This window comes from Chenopodium quinoa, unplaced genomic scaffold (assembly GCF_001683475.1).
Source record: "Chenopodium quinoa cultivar QQ74 unplaced genomic scaffold, ASM168347v1, whole genome shotgun sequence".
In the NCBI taxonomy this organism is placed as follows: domain Eukaryota; kingdom Viridiplantae; phylum Streptophyta; class Magnoliopsida; order Caryophyllales; family Amaranthaceae; genus Chenopodium; species Chenopodium quinoa.
This window is the reverse complement of record NW_018745291.1, coordinates 1233722-1254663: the sequence shown is the minus strand read 5'-3', so window position 1 is coordinate 1254663 and position 20942 is coordinate 1233722. Positions and strand designations below refer to the sequence as shown.

Here is a 20942-nt window from a genome sequence, read left to right as displayed (position 1 = left end):
AAAAATTAAAATAAATAACGACAAACTAAATGAGTTGTTAATGATGATGAAATGGAGGGCGACAAAAAGATGAAATTTTTTTTTTTTACAAAAATATGGAAGTTTTGACTTATTTAATACTTTTATTGCTTATATAACTATTTGAAATTTGAATCTTGGTGGAGGCATCTACGTGACTACGTGTGTTGTTCATAGTAGCTTGTACTCCGTAAGACTTGCAACTTTTTGAAGTTTGAACTAAGCCAAAAAAAAATTCGAGTTTATAATATTTAGCATTCCCTCCATTCAATAATTGTGCTCATGCTTTAACTTTGTTAAATCGTTATATATACATACAAAAAAATAGGGCAATTGTACAAACCAATAAAAATAATAAAAACGATCTGCAACATGGAATGTAATTTGTTATAAACCCATTTAGACCCACTAGGTACGGGCCTAAGTCTAGTAGAACCGACCTAGATCTGATTCATTGTCATTTATATTCCCTATGGCCCTATCATAGTTACTCTTTACATAGGAATTAAACAAATTTTGGCATTCAACATCTTAGAACATTGTTAGATGTATTATCCACTGCCTATACTAATGTGTTGATATTAGTATTTTGCAAGACACCGTAGGACATGGGAACATGGTTACATTTGTGTATAATCAGGCAAATCTCCCATGTACACACCATCTCTAGTTTTTAGAATCTCCTGATCACACACCACAGTTCACCTCTCTTCAATGCACCATTTCATCACCACATGGACTAATTGAGTGTACTAGTCTTTAGTGTACACTCAATTGCCAATGCATGAGTCCCCTATGTACTTTCTAACCCCCAATGTTGATAATGAATACCCTCATTGAACTAGTCCCCAATGTATTATTCTACGTACATACACCAGTACACCACTACCCTAGCAATCTTGTACACATTCCATCATTCACGTATTAGTCCTCTTTGCACATCCCTTCACCAGCATAGAATTAAACAATGAACATGCCACTAATCTTATGGATTAGGCAAGGGCTTATTGGGCCTTATATCAATGAACAGATTCATCAATAATCATCATGAAATGGACTAGTATAAGGTTAGAGGTATAATATCAGTAATCCAGAGCATTGAAATCTGACTGAGTAGCCTACTAATGAATCTGCAGCAAAAGTGTCATTCACCAAGGAATGCAGATTTCTGGCACTAACAAGTGCTATGGTTGTTGAATTTACATCGTGACGATCGTGCTATATGCCTATTCAGCCTATATATGGCTAAGGCTATTTACACCACATAATATGGGTAGCAACATCAGTCCCTTCTGTGCAATTCAGAAGCTGGGGTACCCCATGCCTGGACCCCTGTTTCGAATAGAATTGTCACGGTCTCATCACGAAGGACTCATCACAACTTTACAGAAATGCTCATACCTACAAAAAATTCTCTTATTCTTCAAGCAAGAAACATAGAGCTATAGAATAGAAGTAATAAAATACTGAAGACTACTTTCCAGTAAGGCAGTAATGCATAAATCAGAAAAATTGTGTACACAGAATTTAATGGCAGGTGCACATCATATGCAAGACCAATCGAATATTGATATTAAGAAACAGCAAAGTTGAGGCTCCGTTTAAAAATTCATTGAGATGATGCCCAAAATGTTGAAAAAAATGATTATATACCCCATATGTTATGTAACAAATGTGTGAACGTCTTTCCTGTATAACATTTCTATTTTCAGATCAAATAATGATGTTGTGGTTCTTACACAGATTTTGTAATCAGAATAAGCAGTGTAAGCAACCACACAAACATGTAATCTCATACTTTCTAAAACCACTACAAATTTTTACAACATAGGGCAGGCAGCAGCTAATTCTTGTAGATTGGTGGCTTTCCTAACCACTTCGCACGAAATCCAGTCCCTTGACAATCACCACATTGAGTTGAACCCTGCATAAAATCAAGACACAGAAGAACACTCTTTTCATCCTATGCTAGAGAGTTTAATATACTAATATGTATCATAATAGTAACCGAAAGTACTGAATACAGAAGGTAAGGTCATTAATAAATTGCTCACCTCTCCTGCACATATTACACAAGTAGTGTTTCTAGACGGAACTTCACACAGCATGTTATCACCAATAATGAAAAAACCCGTACCAGCACACCATTTGCATTCAACACAACCATTCGAGTTACAAGAAGAGCAAGCAATAGGGGTAGGTTGCTGCATACATTTACATTATAAATATTAGAAACTATGGAATTCAGGTATTGGTGTTAAACAATGGTACATGTCCAAGTGTCAAACTCGGCTACTTTACTCATAAAAATCATATTATTGCAATCAACAAACCGTTCCAGCTACAAGAAGAGCTAGCAAATTAGCAATAGGGATAGGTTGCTGCATACATTGTCATTACACATGTCAGAAACCATATTACTCGGGCATCGGTGTCAAACAAAGGTACGTACGTGTCCAAGTATCAAACTCGGCAACTTAAAATGACGATTTCGTATTATTACTCAAAATGATGTGTCCATGGTTCCATACCCGTGTTTGAGTGTCCAGGATATGACACGAGTTCCAGTATTATAAGCAATACTTCATTGTAAGAATGATTCCAGCACTGAGAGTACATAATTTCCATCATCTATCTTCAATAATTCAATACAGTACCAATTATATTGAAGTTAAATGTATTCCACCATTAAATTTTGTCCAACTAATTTACAGGGTAAATCATACAAAATTGTAACATTCCAGCTTTCTAGGGTTCCAAATGAAATCAAAACCCCCCAAAAGGGCATTTTTAGCTTTAATTGGGAAAATTAAAGAAATTTACAAAAACAAAAAAAGATTACAAATTTAAGTAATTTAAGTGAAATACCTGAGAAATTAACCAGGCTTGTTCAATACGATCAGCAAAATTGGAGGAATTATCAGATGAAGAACCCACCATTGAAGCTTGAATTTTGAAATTGAACCTCTGATGCATCAAACTTGAAACGACGACGTTTTGGGATCTTCTTAAAGGAATTATTGTGGAGCTTTTCTTCATGGGTTCGATCCAAATTGAAGGTTTACAACACAAACAATAAGACATGGTGCTTTAAATTTTTGAAATAATTTCTTCCAATTATTTTAAATTTTATGAATTTTGAGAATAATCAAAAATGGGGTTTTTCACTTTTTCTGGGAAATATTTTGGTGTTTTTTCAGTTTTTCTTAATTTCTGTTTTTTCTTCGTTTGTGGGCGTAATAGCGTAAATCCTTGTAACACAACAAATAACGCGGGACACGAAAGATATTTCTACTCCGTCCTTCGATAGATACTCTCATACTCTAAAATTTGAAGTTAAGTATTACGGAGTAGTGATTTAGTCCGTTTAGACATGAGATTATGTCTCGTTTATTTTAATCATATAGAGTACCTTCCGTCCTTTTCTCTTACAAAAATAATAATATTCAAATACTGTAATATTTAGATTTTTTATTAAATTACTCTAAAAATTACTACTTGTATCTTTTTATATGCTCAGCAATATAAAACTCACCTACTCAGCTAAAAAAAAAACAGATATAAGTACATGAGTTCTTTTATGAAATACAAATATATTATAAATTCTTTTTTTAACACAAAATTTTAAATACAAATATAACTAATTAAGCATTCCCTAGAATTATTTAATTACATAGTACAAAGAATTAATTATTCCGTAAAATGTAATTAAGTATTCTGCATACCTACGACGGAATACTAGATCGCAATTTGATTAGAAAGTGCAATTATTTGAAATTTACTAATCAAACATAGAACGTAACTAATTGAACTTGACTATTCACCTACAAAGTTGTAATTTTTTTATTGAAAAATTAAAACAATTGAGAATTACTATTTGATGACAAAGTATAACGGCTAGCTAAAATGGTTTCACGGTATAAGACAAAAAGATCGAAAAATTTGTTATTATTAATCCCAATTTTAGGCCATTTACTTTAATTAATCCCAATTATCGATTATTTTTTAATAACCCCAACTTTAAGGGGCGTTTTCTTTTATCAGGTCAAATGATCGGTAACTTGATTAAAAGGTAAAAAAAAATTATTTTTTTCTTAAATGACACTTGTCTTAATTTAATTAGTCAAAAACAATAGAACAATAAAACCAAAACCAAAAAAAAATAAAATAAAATAAAAAAATTGGAAACCACCGTTAGCCATCCATCCCTCCCCCTTCCCCCAGCGGTAAACACCGCCACCCCCTCCCCGCCACCCCGTAAAACTCCCTATCTCATGCTTTGGCATGGTTGTATTCTGAGGAAGGTTGTTGGCGTTTTCAGTGGGTGGCCTGGGGTAATCGCCGGCGGGAGGAAAGGGAGGGGGTGGGGGTGTTTTGCGGGAGGGGTTGGGGGCTGATGGTGGTTAGTTTATTTTTTTTCGTTTTGTTTTTTATTTCATTTTTGTTTAAATTGTTTTTAATTTTTTGGACCAATCAGGGCTTGACACGTGTTAAGTAACCTATTATAAAAAATCATTGACTTTTGTTGACCGGTTATGACCTGATAAAAGAAAACGCCCCCTAGAGTTGGGATTATTAAGGAATAATCGATAGTTGGGACTAATTAAAATGAATGGCCCAAAGGTGGGATTAATAATAACAATTTTTTTTTTTATTGTAAAGAAAAAGACATGCATGTAAGTATGCAATGGAGTAAAATTATTAAATTAATATCACAATTATGAAACTAAAAAATTAACGGTCACAAGCACCTTGAGACTAGAGTCATTGACCACTCAAAAATTAAGAAACCGTTAATGCCAATAACTTATTGGGGAAGAGTAGATGGTAGAGAGGGTTGAAAAGATGCAATGTGGAAAAAAAAAATGCAATGTGGGAAAAAAAGACATGATTTCCTATGCTATTTGACTGTTATTTATAGTTAGTAATTTCAATGCAATCGTATAATAGATGGTTGGAAAATTGGGCGGGTTAAACTCATCAATTGGGTTTGGGTGGTATGTAAAAACTTTGATTTCCAACTTCCATTGAGCTTAATTAGTACTCCAGATTCCAGAAGATATGTTTTTACCAAGAACCAATCATATTGCCAAAAAAATGATAATATTGATGATAATTGTGAGAGATTAAGCTATGGTAGATTAATTTTCATTCAATCTCTATAAAGGTTACTCCCAATGCATTTTTCAGGGTCAAACTTAAAAATATTACCTCCATTTTATATTATTTGCAACGATTAGATATTTTTTACTCACATTTTCTATCAAATCATTACAAATAATATAACGAAAATAATAATTCAAATCATGACTAATCTACAAGAAACACTATAACCGATTAGTTGATATCACCCAAACAAACCATATTAGTAGTTGAGTCATGCACTCATGCGCATGAAATTAAGAGTTGACCATTGATATGAAAGTTCTCCCAAATGCCTTAAAAAAGTAGTTGACTTGAAATTCATGGACGGTGGGTGGGTGGTCAACGGTCATCACCTAGTGTGTTCACAACGTGGGCTTTGACACATTTATAACATGGAATTGGTATTGGACGGCCATTGCCATTTTTAGCCATTCACGAAATTTAGAGCCTAGTTTTTTTTTTTTTTTTTTTTTTTAAGGAGAAAAATGTGACTCGTTTGTTTTGATAGTTGTACCATTGTGACTTTTGTTATTAAAAATTACATAATCATTTTAATTGATAATTTGTATGGAAAAATATAAATATATAAGCATGTATTAAGATTTAGTAGCTTTCTATTAAAAAAAATAATAAAAAAATAAAAAGATTTCGTGGAGTATGGTCATGATTGTTCAATTTTCACGATAACTAACAACACTAGTGCTTTATTTTACGTAAAATATATATTGAAAATAAAGATAATAGCATATTATTCTCTCTAGATTTATCTCATTTTACTTGTTCTAATTTGACCAAAAGCTAGCTCTTACAAAAATTTTGATTGAACTTGTCAAAATTGCAGCAGAAGAATCAATCAAAGCAGAACAAAGAAGAACACCGGATTTTTGGCCTTCATTGCACTGTCCGAAGAGTTCGTGCTTGGGCAAACTAGAACTAATTCATTGAATATTTGAGAGATAAAGTTTATAGAGAAATCTAGAGAGAAGGAAAATTACAAAAATGAAATCTTTGTGAATAAATAAAAGCATCGCTCTAAAAGCTGTATTTATTACAAAGTAAATGTTGTAACTAACTTCCAACAGAATTGATTCCTTCTTGGACAATATCTGTTGTGCACTAGCTCATGCTTATTGTGTGACCCTGTTGCCAGCTCATATTCCACGTGTGCTTCACTTGCCTGCATCATCATTAATATCTTCAATATACAAGACCATACTAATGTAACCTTGACTGAGAATCACTAAGGTTACAGAAGTAGTTATCAAAGTGTTTTGGGAATTTGGTAGGTCTTGTACTTTTTTTTATTTCAATGACATTAATGACTGTAGAATCAGAATTAGAATTATTTGATTGTGAGGAGATAAGTACATCAGAAGTAGAAGTTTCATCGGAATCAGAGTGAAAAGTAGTAGAAGGGGAAGAAACAGGAGAATGATCTTGTCTGAAAATAACAGGAATTGAGTCATAGTGACAAATTTGGGAGAAAGAGTAAATGGAATGACTTCTTTATCATATATCATTAGGTAGAGTATTTAATTTATACAAAACCTAAGCTTATAAGATAGGAAACAATCTGAAATATTAAAAAAAAAATTATATTTTTGGCTAAAGTTTTATCCCACCGGTGGGTTTAATTTTCTAACCCACAGGCAGGGGATCGGAAAAATGTTTGTGAATGGTCCCAAGATTTAACCTGCTCTTGATACCATGAAAAATTTGGGAGAAAGAGTAAATAGAATGACTTCTTTATTATCGATCATTAGATAGAGTATTTATACAAAACCTAAGCTTATTAGATAGGAAACAATCTTCTTAAAAGATATACCAGCCTAACCATAAATCTTAAAGATATATTCTCTAAATAATATCTTAACATAAAATAAACCTAAACATATTATTCTCTTAATGATATCTACGGAAAATATATCACACATATATTTTCCGATATCTCATATCTGTAACACATAGTGAAATGGAGTGAAGTCAATTGCAGCAGGTAGGAAAAATTTGTGTTGTTGAGAGTTTGAGAAATGGAAAGGGAAATGTATGTTGCTCATGGAATACAACATCCCTAGAAACATGAATAGTTAAGGTCTCCAAATTTAACACCTTATAACCCTTTTGTGAAGCTGAATACCTTTCAAACACATGTTGTTTTGCTCTAGCATCAAATTTTCCTCTATGTTGTTTTTGTGTGGAAACAAAACATAGACAACCAAATACCCTCAAGTGATCCAAAGTAGGAGATACACCAAATACTTTCTCATAAGGAGAACAATTACCAAGCACTTGCAAGGGCATCCTATTTATGAGATGTACAACACATAAAACACACTCTCCCCAAAACTGAATAGGAAGCTTAGCTTGGAAAAATAAAGCCCTAGATGTTTCAAGTAGATGCTTATGCTTCCTTTCTACCACTCCATTCTATTGTGGAGTATCCACACAACTCCTTTGATGATGAATACCCTTAGCAATATAAAACTTCTTCATATCCCCTTCACACAACTCTAATGCATTGTCACTTCTCATAGCTTTCACAATATAATGACACTGATTTTCCATTATATGTAAGGTCAGGGTTAGGTCCGTAAACATCAATATATAACAAATCAAATGGAGCCTTGGTTTTAATACTATTTAAAGGAAAAGAACTCCTAGTCTATCTAGCAGCAGGACAGATCTAACAGAAACTATCCAAGGTAACATCCTTATTACAAACATCAGACACTGCAAAATGCAACTTAATAATATAAGATATCCCATTCTAAGATGCCATAGCTTGAGCTTATTAAGCAGTAGCAACTAAAGAAGTAGTGTTGGGTGGCTTATGAAGTAGTGAATCCTCTAGGCAATAAAGACCTTATGTGAGCTTACTAAGAAGAATTGGCCTCATTGAAGAGCCTTGGAGATAACATTCATTATCAGTGAATGTGGCATGACAGTTTAAATCCTTGCATAGTTTAGGTATTGAAATTAGATTGTACCTAAAATCAGGAACATGCAGCTCATTACTTAGTACTATATGATCATTCAGTGTGACAGTACCTAAGTGTGTGATTGCTACTTGTTTTCCATTTGGGATAGTGATTAAATTTTCTGATCCATTATAGTGATGCAATGAATCATGTAGAGAATTATCATAGCACATGTGATCTGTAGCACCACTATCCAATATCCACTTAGCACCAACAAAAGATGTAAAACAGAATTTACCTGCTACATGAGCTGATTTGTTGGACTGTGTGGTACCAGTAGAGCTATAGTCATGAGGATCCACCTTCTGTTGAGACATCTGATAGTGTAAGTACTTCTGGTATTTCTCTCCAGTAAGTGTGACCTCATCACTCTGATCATCACTTCCTCCATGATCATAGAAATCTTCATGTGCTGCTAATTTCTTGCCTTTGTCAAAATGACTGTTCTGAGGATAACCTTTCAACTTGTAGCATCGTTGAATGCTGTGTCAAGGTATCTTGCAATGATCACAGAAATAATTGACTCTTCTCTGATCATTATTTCTGTAACCTTGATACATAGCCTTGCCTGTTTCTGTCCTGATCATAGTACCTCCTATTATTGACTGCAAAAGCCATAGACTTAGTTGTTGTGACATTAGATTGAAAAAGTTATTTGTGTTTCTCTTCTTGCATGAGCAATCTGTAGGCATGTGATATGTTAGGTAAAGGATTGAGCATTAAGATACTACCTCTGACAATCTCAAAGCCTTCATTGAGTTTCATCAAGAAATCAACTAGTCTTCTGTCTTGCTGTGACTTATGTAACCTCTGAGCAATGTTGCAATTGCAATTGACACAACTGCATACAAGAATAGGATCTACTGCATCCAATTGATCCGAAATCATCTTGATTTTGGTGTAATAGCTCGAAATATTGCCTGACCTTGCTTAATCTCATGCAGAGCTTGCTGTAAAGAGTACAACAAAGCACGTGAAGATTGCCCAAACCTTTCCTCCAAGTTCAACCATATCTCCCTAGTAGTACTGAAATATAGAACACTCCTAGCAATGTCCTGATCTAAGACTCCTAACAACCATGAAATGACCATGTTGTTGCATCTCTCCCAAGCAAGATAAAAATCATCAGTTATTGCTGGTTTAATCAAGCTTCCATCCACAAATCCAAGCTTATTTTTAGCCGATAAACTAATTAACATCGAACGTTTCCAATTGCCAAAAGAATTTCCATCTAACTTGAAATTCACCAATTTTTGACCAGGGTTGTTAGAAGAATGCAAGTAAAAAGGAGAGGGAGGATTTTGTGAAGAATCTACTGCCATTATCAAGCTCTATATGAACTTGATTTATGTAAAACTAAACAAATCGAGGATTATCACCAATTCACAACCTCAATTCACCAAAAAAACTTGAAGTCGATTGATAAAAAACAGAAAACGATCGAATACACCAAACCACAAATGATCAAAGCAAAATATGCAACAACTGAGCAAGAATCAAGCAGAATATGCAGCAACTGAGCAAGAATCGAGCAGAAAAACTCAAGAAATTGATCGAAAGCAAGAATACCTTGAATGAACAAAGTTAGCGAAGAATTGATCGTCTCCAGATCATCACGGAGCTCTGATACCATGTCAAAATTGCAGCAGAAGAATCAATCAAAGCAGAACAAAGAGGAACATCAAATTTTTGGCCTTCATTGCACTGTCCGTAGAGTTCATGCTTGGGCAAACTAGAACTAATTCATTGAATATTTGAGAGGGAAAGTTTACAGAGAAATCTAGAGAGAAAAGGAAAATTACAGAAATGAATAAAAACATCAGCTCTGGAAGCTGTATTTATTACAAAGTAAATGCTGTAACTAACTTCCAACAGAATTGATTCCTTCTTGGAAAATATCTGCTGTGCACTAGCTCATGCTTATTATGTGACCCTACTGCCAACTCATATTCCATGTGTGCTTCACTTGCCTGCATCATCATTAATATCTTCAACAAAACTAAATAGGTAAAATGAGAGTGAAGGAGTCTTATTTACGTAGGTGATCTCGTGATAGATAAATAACCCCTATTTTATTTATTTATTTTAGTTAAGAAAAAAAAAGGGTAATGTATCAACTAAATCCATTTGTACATTACAAATTTATAAGTAGTATTTTCTATAGAGTGATTCCCCCACTATTCTTCAATGTCTCATGACAATAACCACGCAAGATGATGTACAATATCACCCTTAACATGTGAGCTTTGTCTGGTAATTTAGCTAGTAGTTGATTAATATATTTGGTTGTATAAACTTATTTGACTAGTTGGTTATTTAGCTCATTTGAATAGGCTAGTGTTGTGCAATAAACTTTGTTAAATAACTTTTAATGGTTAGCTATTTCAGTTTATGTAATAACAAAAAGTTAAACATTCAGTAAGTTAATTTTAAATAAACTCCTATTATGAGATTTTCCAAAAAGAGTTTTTATTATGAGATTTTTCACAAAGAGCTTCTATTTATAAGCCTTTTTAAAACGAGTTTTTTAAGCTTAAAAAGTTTCTTTAATAAGTTGTCTACGAAACACCCACAACTAGCTACTTCGTATTTCACAATCTTTAATACAAGTATGGAGTACTCTCAATAAGCTAAAGGCCTTGTTTGGCAAATGACTGTTGGCGGTTGGCTAGTTCACTTGGCTTGTTTGACCAGATGGAATGTTTGGCTGTTTATAATGGTTTTTGAATTTGACTGTCTAAGCTAGCCGTTTATAAAAGTGTTTGGTAAATTTTAATTGTTGGCTATTTATTTGATAATTTGTGGGCCAACAAGCCAAAAGCCAACAAAAAAAGCTACTCAAAGTAGCTTTTCCATTTTGGTTTAAAAGTCATCTTTTTCATTGAATGAAAAACCAATTACTAAACATTTTTTTTTTGGCTGTTTGACCACATAAAAAAGTCAAAAGCTAACCAAAAAGCCACCAAAAACCCATTTACCAAACATGACCAAAAGCTCTCATCATATTTTATTACTCGTATTCTACATAGACTTCCTCGAATCCTCGATGATGTAACACTCTTATTAATTTATTTTCTCCCATGTTTATTTTGATGGGACAACCAACTTTATAAAAATGGAAAAATCCCATTACATAAACTAAAAAAATTTCTTCATCATAGTTTTACTTGAAAAACAAAAATTGCAATTATATTTTCCCAAAAAAATTAAATCCTGTCTCTGTGGTTACCAATCCCTTCCAAGATTCTCCTTCTCACTTATCTCTCTCCTACCCTCTCCCAACCTTTCTACACTTGTTCTTCCTCCGTCCAAAAAACTTTTTCTTGCTTCAATTTGATTGCTGTATTTAATCAGAACTCAAATTTCACAACTTTTTCAATGATACCCACTTAGGAATTGAAAAACCCAGTTTTGAGTAATTCCATTCTTTGCCCATGTCTCATCCTTCAACAGTCACTTCAGAGCCCTCAAATTTGCTAGAATTTGTGCCTAAATTGGGCCATTTTGCTCTAAATTCAAGTTTTCAGGGCAATAATTCAAATGGGTGTTCTTCATTTTCTTCTAATCACTCTTATTTTGGTGGATTAGCCACTCAAAACAGGTTTAAATTCGTTAATTCATTGAGTTTTAGCAAAGAGGGTTCTAATTTGAAGAGGATTTTGACTGATTTTAATAGGGCAATTAGGCTTCATTGTGATAGAATTCCACTTGGGTTTTCTTCAATTGGTCTTAATTCTGGGGAGAGTAATGGGTTGAGTGATAATGGACATGGAGTTTTGGAAGATGTTAGAGTGCCTGTTAATGGGGTTGAGCCTGAATCCCCTAAAAGAGTTCTAATCTTGATGAGCGATACCGGAGGCGGTCACCGGGCTTCTGCTGAAGCTATCAAGGCTGCTTTCAATGAAGAATTTGGTGATGATTATCAGGTCTAATTTCCAATCAATTTCTTCTTAAATGCTGTATTATTTTGTACTCAGTAAATGATATCATTCATATGCAAGTTTAATTATGTACTTTTAATTATAAGTTTGATTTGATTAGTTTGTATTGAGGAAGTGAAAGGTTGATTTAGCTTAGTTACTTCTTGATATGAGTGGGCCATGCTATTGAAGTTGTGTGTGTGAGTGAATCAATTTGGTAACTAATGATAGAAAATTTGGAATATGCTTTTTGATAAGTGAGGATATAAGGATATTGCATTTTATAATTGTTGATCATGTCCTTGTCAATTGGTTGGTTTGGTGCTAATTGCTAAATTTGTGGTTTTGCCTCTATTAAATTTGTGATTGTGTGCCCGTTTGAGATGTGGAATAGGGGGTGGTTGCATTCATGTATATATTCGTTGATTATATCGTTTTTAAACAGTGGTAAATGCAGGTATTTGTTACGGATTTATGGTCTGAGCATACTCCTTGGCCATTTAATCAATTACCAAGGAGCTATAATTTCTTGGTGAAACATGGCCCGTTGTGGAAAATGATGTATTATGGTACATCTCCTCGAGTAATCCATCAATCAAATTTTGCCGCGACCTCTGTATTTATAGCAAGGTGAGTCTGTTGCCATCATGCAAAATTGTCTTCTGTTTCTTAAGAAAACGTACATAGGTGATAGGTGTGACATTCTTTGAGATAGAACTCTGGATGTAAAGGATCTATCTTTACATGTCTGGAATCTTTGGATCAAATTACCTGTAGGTGATATGAGGGATCTGAGAGATTCAGTTTTTAACTAGTGAAGGACAGAATATGACAATCATAAAATGTCTAGTTTTCCACTAACACTATTAATGAATGACTCAACTTTGCATCTCGAGTTTCAAATATATTTGAATTTAAAGCTTATGACCAAAACAAATGATTGATAAAAGAATCATATTTTTTTTTTGAAGAAAATATGATCCTACTACTTAGTCACTTGCATATGTGGAGTAGCATTTGTTTTCTTTGGACAAAGATTTGGATAAAAATTATGTCTTTTTTCTGGACTTGTGTTCTTAGCTCTTGCAAAAAATTACCTCTGTTACCCTGTAAACAAATGGGTAAAGACCTTTAGTGAAGGCCCTGCAGTGTTGGCTCATGACCATGCAATCATTACTTGTGTAGAACGGGGTGTGAGGTTGTATGTTTATTAGTTTTGCGGGGAGTGCTGATGAATAAGCATAAATGTTTAATACTTCAACGTTACTTTGCATCCCAATACAGGAAGGTGTGTGTATTAATTGGTGGTGTCAAGTGGAGTCATTGCTCTTTGTAAATAATAAACTTGAAAAACTTTTTTTTTTATTTTATTTATTTATTTTATACGAAGTCTATATTTTTTTACTATAGGGGACTCAGCTCCCTCTATATTCTATAAATTTGTTCCTTTTCTGTTTCGTGATAATGGTATTCAGCATTCTTTTGTTTATAGTTGGTTGGAAGTGACCGTCATTTGGCCCTTGGTGCAACGTATAGCTTAAAGCTGTCCTAGCTTATTTGCATTTATTGTTATGCTGCTTATTCTGTTTGAAGAACTGTGTTGAATAACAATGTAGTGATGAGTGGATCTGTTTAAATATAAGTGTAGCCTGATTGTAGCTTGAAATTAAAGTTAGATCTTTAGCTGACTGTCTGGTGCCTTTTCCTGATGATAAAATCTCTTCCGTTGGATTTGTTGGTGAAGAATATGTTTCTGGATCAACTAGTTGTATGCTGTGTCACTTCAAAGCTAACTTTGTTTCTTTTATTCTTTGCAGAGAGGTAGCTAAAGGATTGATGAAATATCGGCCAGATATAATCATTAGTGTGCATCCGTTGATGCAACATGTTCCACTTCGTATCTTGAGGGGCAGGGGTCTCCTTCAGAAAATTGTCTTTACTACAGTAGTTACAGACTTGAGCACCTGTCATCCTACCTGGTAGGCTGTGCGGTTTCCTTTATGTAGGTTTTATGTTTGTATTTTGTAACAAGACCGTGACATTGGTCCCTGACCTTTCTTTTTCTTCCTCCTTGTAGGTTTCATAAGCTTGTAACAAGGTGCTACTGCCCTTCAAATGAGGTGGCTAAAAGAGCAACAAAAGCTGGTCTTCAGCCTTCCCAAATAAAAGTTTATGGACTTCCTGTGCGGCCATCCTTTGTTAGGTCTGTTAGGCCAAAGGTTTGTGTACCTATTCATATCATTTCTTTCCTGTACTCCATTGCTTGTTTATTGTTGGTTATATTACTATGTTTCTGGATAATTATATATCTTTGCCTTGACATGTAATCTGGGTTGGCTGTGTACTAAAGTTTGCCATTTGTGTTCTGGTTAAGATTGGCTAGTCTATAACAAGCTTAATTATTAAGTTTGATATACACTTTTTTGGTAATGTTATGGTATCGGTGTTTTATATTCTGCTTATTGCTGATGCAATTGTTTCATGGAATCTCTCCAAGAAATTATGTTGTTTCTCCCTATTCTGCTGTGTTGATGATTTTGCCCTTAATGTTGACATAAAGGGTTTCTGGTATGTGCAGCTGGTGATATTGTTTTTAATTTTTTTTTGTTTTCCACAGCCTGAGTTACGCAAGGAACTTGGAATGGATGATCATCTTCCTGCTGTTTTGTTGATGGGAGGAGGGGAAGGCATGGGTCCCATTGAGGCTACTGCACGAGCTCTTGGAAATGCATTATATGATGCTGGCGTTGGTGAGCCAATAGGTCAAGTTATTGTGATTTGTGGTCGCAACAAAAAGCTTGCTGCAAAATTGAGTTCAATTGATTGGAAGATCCCTGTCCAGGTATACTATATGTGATTTGTGGGTAGTTTTGCATGAATGGCTTATGAAAGGGTGTCAGTGGGTATGCTTTTAGGGATCTTTGCAAAGCTGAAATGAAATAAGTCCTAGCTTACCAAAAGTGGGCTACCTCTGTAATCTGTAGCTCAGTTTAAACTTGCTAAGTTCTGACAGCTTGAGCTCAATCTGAGTTTTGTCATGAGAACATGGTTTGGAGCTCATTCTAAGACTCAGCTTGTTTCAAATATATATTTTTTTTTCACAACAGAAATAAAACAAAATGACTTTAATTTATTATAATTATCAAATGACTGTTGACAAGTACTTTATACAAAATTAAAAAAAAAAAAAAAAATCAGTAAGAAATTAGACCAAACCTAGCTTATTTGAGTGTTAGTATGTTGGGGCTGAACACAATTCAGCTCATATATCAGGTCAAACTGAGCTTGATCCAAGCTTTGAGCTGAACATAGCCTAAGGGTTACCACTGAATTTGGTTCTGTTCAGCTTCTACTTTCGTGTTTTGATATCTTGTTTCAATTAATTCTTCAAGATTAAAAGTTGATGGCCAACTAAAAATTCCAGGTGAAGGGCTTTGTTACTAAAATTGAGGAGTGCATGGGAGCTTGTGATTGTATAATAACAAAGGTAAATATCATTATATCTGGATAAGTTTCAGCTTTACAGTATCTGTATCCTTATTTATTTGGCTTTCTCTCAGGCTGGCCCTGGAACTATTGCAGAAGCAATGATTCGAGGACTACCCATCATATTAAATGATTACATCGCTGGGCAGGTATCCATCAGTTTGTCTTAATTGTACTATACTGCTAGTACTGCATGCAATGCCCGAGTTTCCTATAACACCTTGTTTCTGAAACAGGAACAATTTCATTGTCTTTTGTCATGTATGAGTCCAATATGTTGTCCAGAATATACTAGTTTTAAGAGTCCTAAAACTGAGAGATAGGTGTGAGTCATGCCTCTTTAGGTAATATGGTTGGAGTAAAGTAGTAAACACACAACACTTCCAAAGAAACTAGTAGCAGATGCATTGAATGTTTAGTAGTAGGATAAATCTCAACAATCATATGTAGGTGTAGAATCCTGGTCATCACTTTCAATTGATATATGTGGTCACCAATCTCTAGTTTCTTCACATTAGTTCCTTTGAGCCAGAGTCCTTTTATATAAATATATGTTTTAAGTATTCATAGATATGCATAATTGGGCATCTGTTATTCTTTGAGAGAGCAAACTCACAAAGCATCAATTGCAATTGTGCTCATGGTATTTGGGAAATGAAATAAGTGCTTTTAACCCAAACAAAACTTGATAAGACAATTTGGGATGTCCATGTTTAGGACATGTGACGAAAAAGTCAGGGATTGAAGCAGTAGGGTGTTATGATTAGATTTTCTAAGAAACCCTACTTAAGTGATGAAAAAGGAATAACAGCTGAAGTATCATTGAAGACAACCCGGTAAAATCATGTTAAATCCTTAATTATAAAGGCGTTGGACACTGACTATTATTTCCCATATGAAGGAAATACTTTTTCTATTAAGGTTAGCTGTGAATGGGTTTATTATTTTGTGCAAAGTGCTCTTTTTCAATATAACAGTGCTGCGATATGAACACTTTAATTCTTACCCCAAAGTTTTTTTCTTCATTTCTGTTGAGCTTCCCTGTGCAAAAATCACAGCGAAGGACCTCATCCCCTTTACTGAGTTGCCGGGCTTGTTTTTTTGGTGCAGGAAGCAGGAAATGTCCCCTATGTTTTAGAAAATGGTATTGGAAAATACTTGAAGTCACCCAAGGAAATAGCTTATACAGTTGCTCAATGGTTTGGTCCGAAATCAAATGAGCTGCAGATCATGTCACAGAATGCGTTGAAGCATGCGAGGCCAGATGCCGTGTTCAAGATTGTTCACGATCTTCATGAGCTTGTCAGACAACGAAGTTTTTTACGTCAATATTCTTGTGTTGCTTGACTTCAAAAAATAGAAGAAAAACCCAACGCAAGTCGGGAATTCAAGCAATGAGGAACTAAATTTTCAAGAGGCAGGGGACGGGAAAATCATTGTTTAGGGGAATGATGATTGTAGCGTAGCATAATATGTGTATTTACAAGAGCAAAGTTTATTCATTTGTATTTGAACATTCATATTGAAGTCTGCGCTCAGTGAGTGAAGAGCCGACGAGAACGTGTCAATAATTACGTAGAAGATCATATCAATTGAAGAATTAAAACCCTTTTAAAAATTAATTGATCTCATCATATCTAATGAAAAATAATTAATCATCAATTGTGTTTTACAATTCATGAATTAAAACTTATTTTGATTATAATTTAATTTAGAATTTAATGATCCAAGTAATCAAAGAAAAAAATATTATCTTTTGTGATAAAAAATTACCTTAATATCTGAACAGGAAATTTTGATATACTAGAACATCCGAAGAAAGTACTTTATAATTTTGTTTGAAAGATAAAATTTACTTAATAAAAAAATAAAGGAAAAATTGATTCTAATAATCCCACTAGCCGGTTTGCTGTTAATAATTCTATCTTTAGATTATTATTTAATAATCCTACCTTTATAGGTCATTCTCTTTTATTGGTCCCTTGTGACCGGTAACCTGTACGTTAGGTTGATTTTTCTTTTTAATTTTTTTATTTTAGTGACACGTGTCAATACATAAATGGTCAAAAAAGAAATAGAAAAAGAGAAACTTAAATTTTTTTTAAAAAAAAATATAGCCACCCCAAACACTAACGCCACCTCATCCACGCTTTCGGCAACCATTCCTCCTTAAACCTTCCCTTAAAATTAAACCACCATGATTCCCACACCCACCCCAGAAACACCCTTTCCCCCTTCCCAGGTGTCGAAAGCGACACTAGTGAGTACAACAATGGAGGTTGTAACAAACATGACAACTTCACGATATTCAACGATGGTCGCAACAACAAAAGAGTATTTAAATGACGTGTTTAATTGCTCGAAATTACCATTAAAAATAGCACTCATGAGATCTAAAGGTGAAACCTTGATTGGGTTGGAACCCATTTGATTGAAGAAAAACACTGATCAAATTTGTTTGATATTTTGATGAAAAAATTATGAGATTTGATTAAAACCCAAAAATCAAATATGGTGGGAATAAATAATTATAGAACAAAGTAAAATGGAGTCTCTCGCAAAATAAGTTTAATTTTAGGGAAGGGGGGCGGTAGTCGTGGTGGTTTTAGGTGAAGGGGAGGCGGTTCGTTGGGTGGGTATGGGGAGGGAGGTTCTGCGGCGCTGGTGATGTGGAGGGGATGGGGGAAGCCGGAGAGTGAATGGGAGGTGGGGATGGGGTGGCGTGGGGGTTTGGGTTGGTTTTTTTTTTTTTTTTTTTTTTTAACACTTTGAATATTTATTTATTTATTTATTTTTTTTAATTTTACAACTAATAACAAAGCGACACATGACATTGTAACCTATTAAAACCGGTTACCAACAGGTTAGGGACCATTAGAAGAAAATCCCCTATAAAGGTGGGATTATTAAATAATAATCCAAAGTTGAGATTATTATTGGTGAACCGGCCAAAAGTGAGATTATTAGAATCAATTTTTCCAAAAATAAAATAAAATCATATGATACAAAACACGCACGTAGAACTGAAGATCTCAGTTGTCCTGGACTGGACAGGTACGTAGGGCCCACGTTGAACAGAACTATCTGTCTTTCTACGCGACAAGGGAACGTAAAACTGTCATCGCAACAATAATCAAATTCTTTGCACTAAAGCTAAACAAAAGCAAGAATTAATCAGACGAAAATAACTAATGACGCAATTCTTATGATTTGTTACTACAACTAGAAGGTGCCTCAACACAGAAAGATGTACTTGTAGTTGCTAATATTGGACAAATGTGGTCCTCGATTTTTTGGCCGGAGGTTAAATCATTTATGCCCATGTTTTCGTGGTGTCCGAAATCACTAACATAGTAGATGCAATTAGGCTTACAACAATGCGGAGATGCCTCCACTGAAAAGAAAGAATTAGGACCTAAAAACAGTGCTCTATTTCCCAAATTCTTCACTTCTTTAACCTCCCAAACTTTGAACCTCGAAACTCGATGATCGATGTATTTGGTAAGGTAAGGTCGGGGTAGCAACGAAGGACTTGCAACAGCAATCCTGCTGATTCCACCAAGTATACCTTGTCACCCAACCTGCTCCATCCATCCAATGCCCAAGTTGGTTGCGTAATCAGAGGTCTAATAGCATCATAACCCACTAGCTACAACCATTCTCCCTTTGCTATCGACAACATAGGATTCACCCTTATAAAAAGTGATCAGTGACACGTTCTAAGTAAGGAGGTTTCGGGATCACTACCAACTTCTCGTCCTTGCTATTCCAAAAGCCGGCAGTGTAGACTAGGCTACAAGGCTTGATGAAAATAATGGCAAGCGTGTAATGTGAAGTGGTTATTGGACATTCTGATAGAGCAAAAATCGAATCATTGTAAACGTAGGCATCTTCATCCTTGGCGCAATACGTGCACAACATACGTGATATCATTTTTCTTGGAAGGGCAGGAATTCTTATTCTTTCCCTAGTAAATATATCTTTCTTCGTTGCACACGCATCATCTAGGCAAACTAGCCATCCTCGCGAAGAATTTAAGTGTCGATGATACTTATTTTCCTCGGCGAAATAAGATTCACCGTTATAATCCACCTCCTCGCCGTCATTGTTATTTACATTGTCATCGTCTAGAGATGGCAATGCAAGTTCATGTGCCTAATCGAGTGGTCATCATTGTTAATGTTGTAGACTCTGTTTTGAGTAAGCTGCTTATTTGGCGGGTGGTAGTCGAGAGTTCCGGTGATTTTTTCTCCACACTTCTTTTGATGCGTTTCTTTCCAAAGGATGTGGTCAAACCATAATTTTCCCTGTAAAGATTAAAGAACTGAAAAAAAGGAAAGACGAAGTTTGGAACGAAGACAAAAATGAATTGTTTAGGTGTTTTAGTGTTTAGTAGTACTACGTGTATATATACTAATGAAATAAAGGTTGATTAAGGTAGTAACAAGGTTAAACCATTTTTCTTAAATTATTTTTTGAGGGAAAAAATCTTAATCGTAATCTTGCAACTATCAGGAGAGACGCTATTGGAGAACCGCAAATTAAGTGAATTCAATTTTTTTATATGTTCGTGATTTCACTAATCGCACAATTTTATATGTTATTTATATGATATAATCTAATTTTTGCAAAATACTACCTCTTTGGCATGCAATTTAAAGACGGATTAAACTATGAAATTTTAATTGTACATAATAACAACTAATTAACACTTCTTTTTTTTACATATGGTGAGTTTATTTCAATTAATGTGTTTGTTTACCTAGTCTAATACACATTAGTATATGGTAATTGGCAACTAAATAAAAAAAGAAAGTACGAAACATGTGGTGAGTTTATTTCAATTAATGTGTTTGTTTACCTAGTCTAATACACATTAGTATATGGTAATTGGCAACTAAATAAAAAAAAAGTACGAAGTACTAATTTTAAAACTTAACTTGGCCATCAAATGATTCAAATCTATGCCTAGTACGGAGTATTTTAAAACACAAGCCATGCACACGGAACACCGTACCACATGTTCTCCTCTGCTTCATCCTTCGAAATTTATTTTTATTATACTATCTCCATTTCATATGTTTTGCAACTTTGGAATATTTTATATGTAACAAATAATACTCCAAAGTTGCAAAAAATATGGAACGGAGGTAGTAATATTTTTTCGAGATAACTTTCCAAAGTTCCTACCAGTGTGATAAAAATTGGAAATGCAGCTTCTGTATTCAGCACTCATGAGAACAGCATCCACTTAGCTACTGACAGTTGATTGTACTAGATGCAGGGAATATAAAGCTCAAAAGGAGATGCAATTTAAGGATTTTTCTATATCCTCAACTGAGGCAAAAGATCGAATACTGTAACCTCTAAGTAATGACATTGCAATCACTTAAAA

At 34.4% G+C, this 20942-nt stretch overlaps 2 protein-coding genes across 3 annotated transcripts; one reads left to right on the top strand and one right to left on the bottom strand.

Moving 5' to 3' along the window:
* Nucleotides 1-1607: 1607 nt before the first annotated feature.
* LOC110712235 lies at nt 1608-3372 on the bottom strand. Its single transcript, XM_021890696.1, has 3 exons — nt 2887-3372; nt 2073-2222; nt 1608-1942 (listed from the first exon to the last, which is right to left on the bottom strand). Exons 1-3 carry the CDS (start codon nt 3100-3102, stop codon nt 1862-1864), a joined length of 447 nt encoding a protein of 148 aa, XP_021746388.1. The 5' UTR covers nt 3103-3372; the 3' UTR covers nt 1608-1861.
* A 7890-nt stretch (nt 3373-11262) lies between these two features.
* LOC110712165 (monogalactosyldiacylglycerol synthase, chloroplastic) lies at nt 11263-17101 on the top strand. 2 transcript variants are annotated; one of them, XM_021890606.1, is made up of 8 exons: nt 11263-12067; nt 12519-12691; nt 13879-14040; nt 14139-14280; nt 14679-14903; nt 15486-15548; nt 15622-15696; nt 16658-17101. In XM_021890606.1, the coding sequence occupies exons 1-8, from the start codon at nt 11576-11578 to the stop codon at nt 16892-16894; spliced, it is 1569 nt and encodes a 522-aa protein (XP_021746298.1). In that variant the 5' UTR covers nt 11263-11575; the 3' UTR covers nt 16895-17101. The 2 variants fall into 2 exon arrangements, with proteins under 2 accessions (XP_021746298.1, XP_021746299.1); XM_021890607.1 differs by having other exon boundaries at nt 11788-12067; nt 12507-12691.
* Nucleotides 17102-20942: the final 3841 nt, after the last annotated feature.

Coding starts and splice junctions, on each gene's coding strand:
- LOC110712235 (XM_021890696.1), bottom strand. CDS start 3,102: ATGTCTTATTGTTTGTGTTGTAAACCTTCAATTTGGATCGAACCCATG. Junction 2,223..2,886: donor AAGCCTGGTTAATTTCTCAG/GTATTTCACTTA, acceptor AAATGTATGCAG/CAACCTACCCCTATTGCTTG. Junction 1,943..2,072: donor GTGTAATATGTGCAGGAGAG/GTGAGCAATTTA, acceptor GATTTTATGCAG/GGTTCAACTCAATGTGGTGA.
- LOC110712165 (XM_021890606.1), top strand. CDS start 11,576: ATGTCTCATCCTTCAACAGTCACTTCAGAGCCCTCAAATTTGCTAGAA. Junction 12,692..13,878: donor ACCTCTGTATTTATAGCAAG/GTGAGTCTGTTG, acceptor TATTCTTTGCAG/AGAGGTAGCTAAAGGATTGA. Junction 15,697..16,657: donor ATGATTACATCGCTGGGCAG/GTATCCATCAGT, acceptor TTTTTGGTGCAG/GAAGCAGGAAATGTCCCCTA.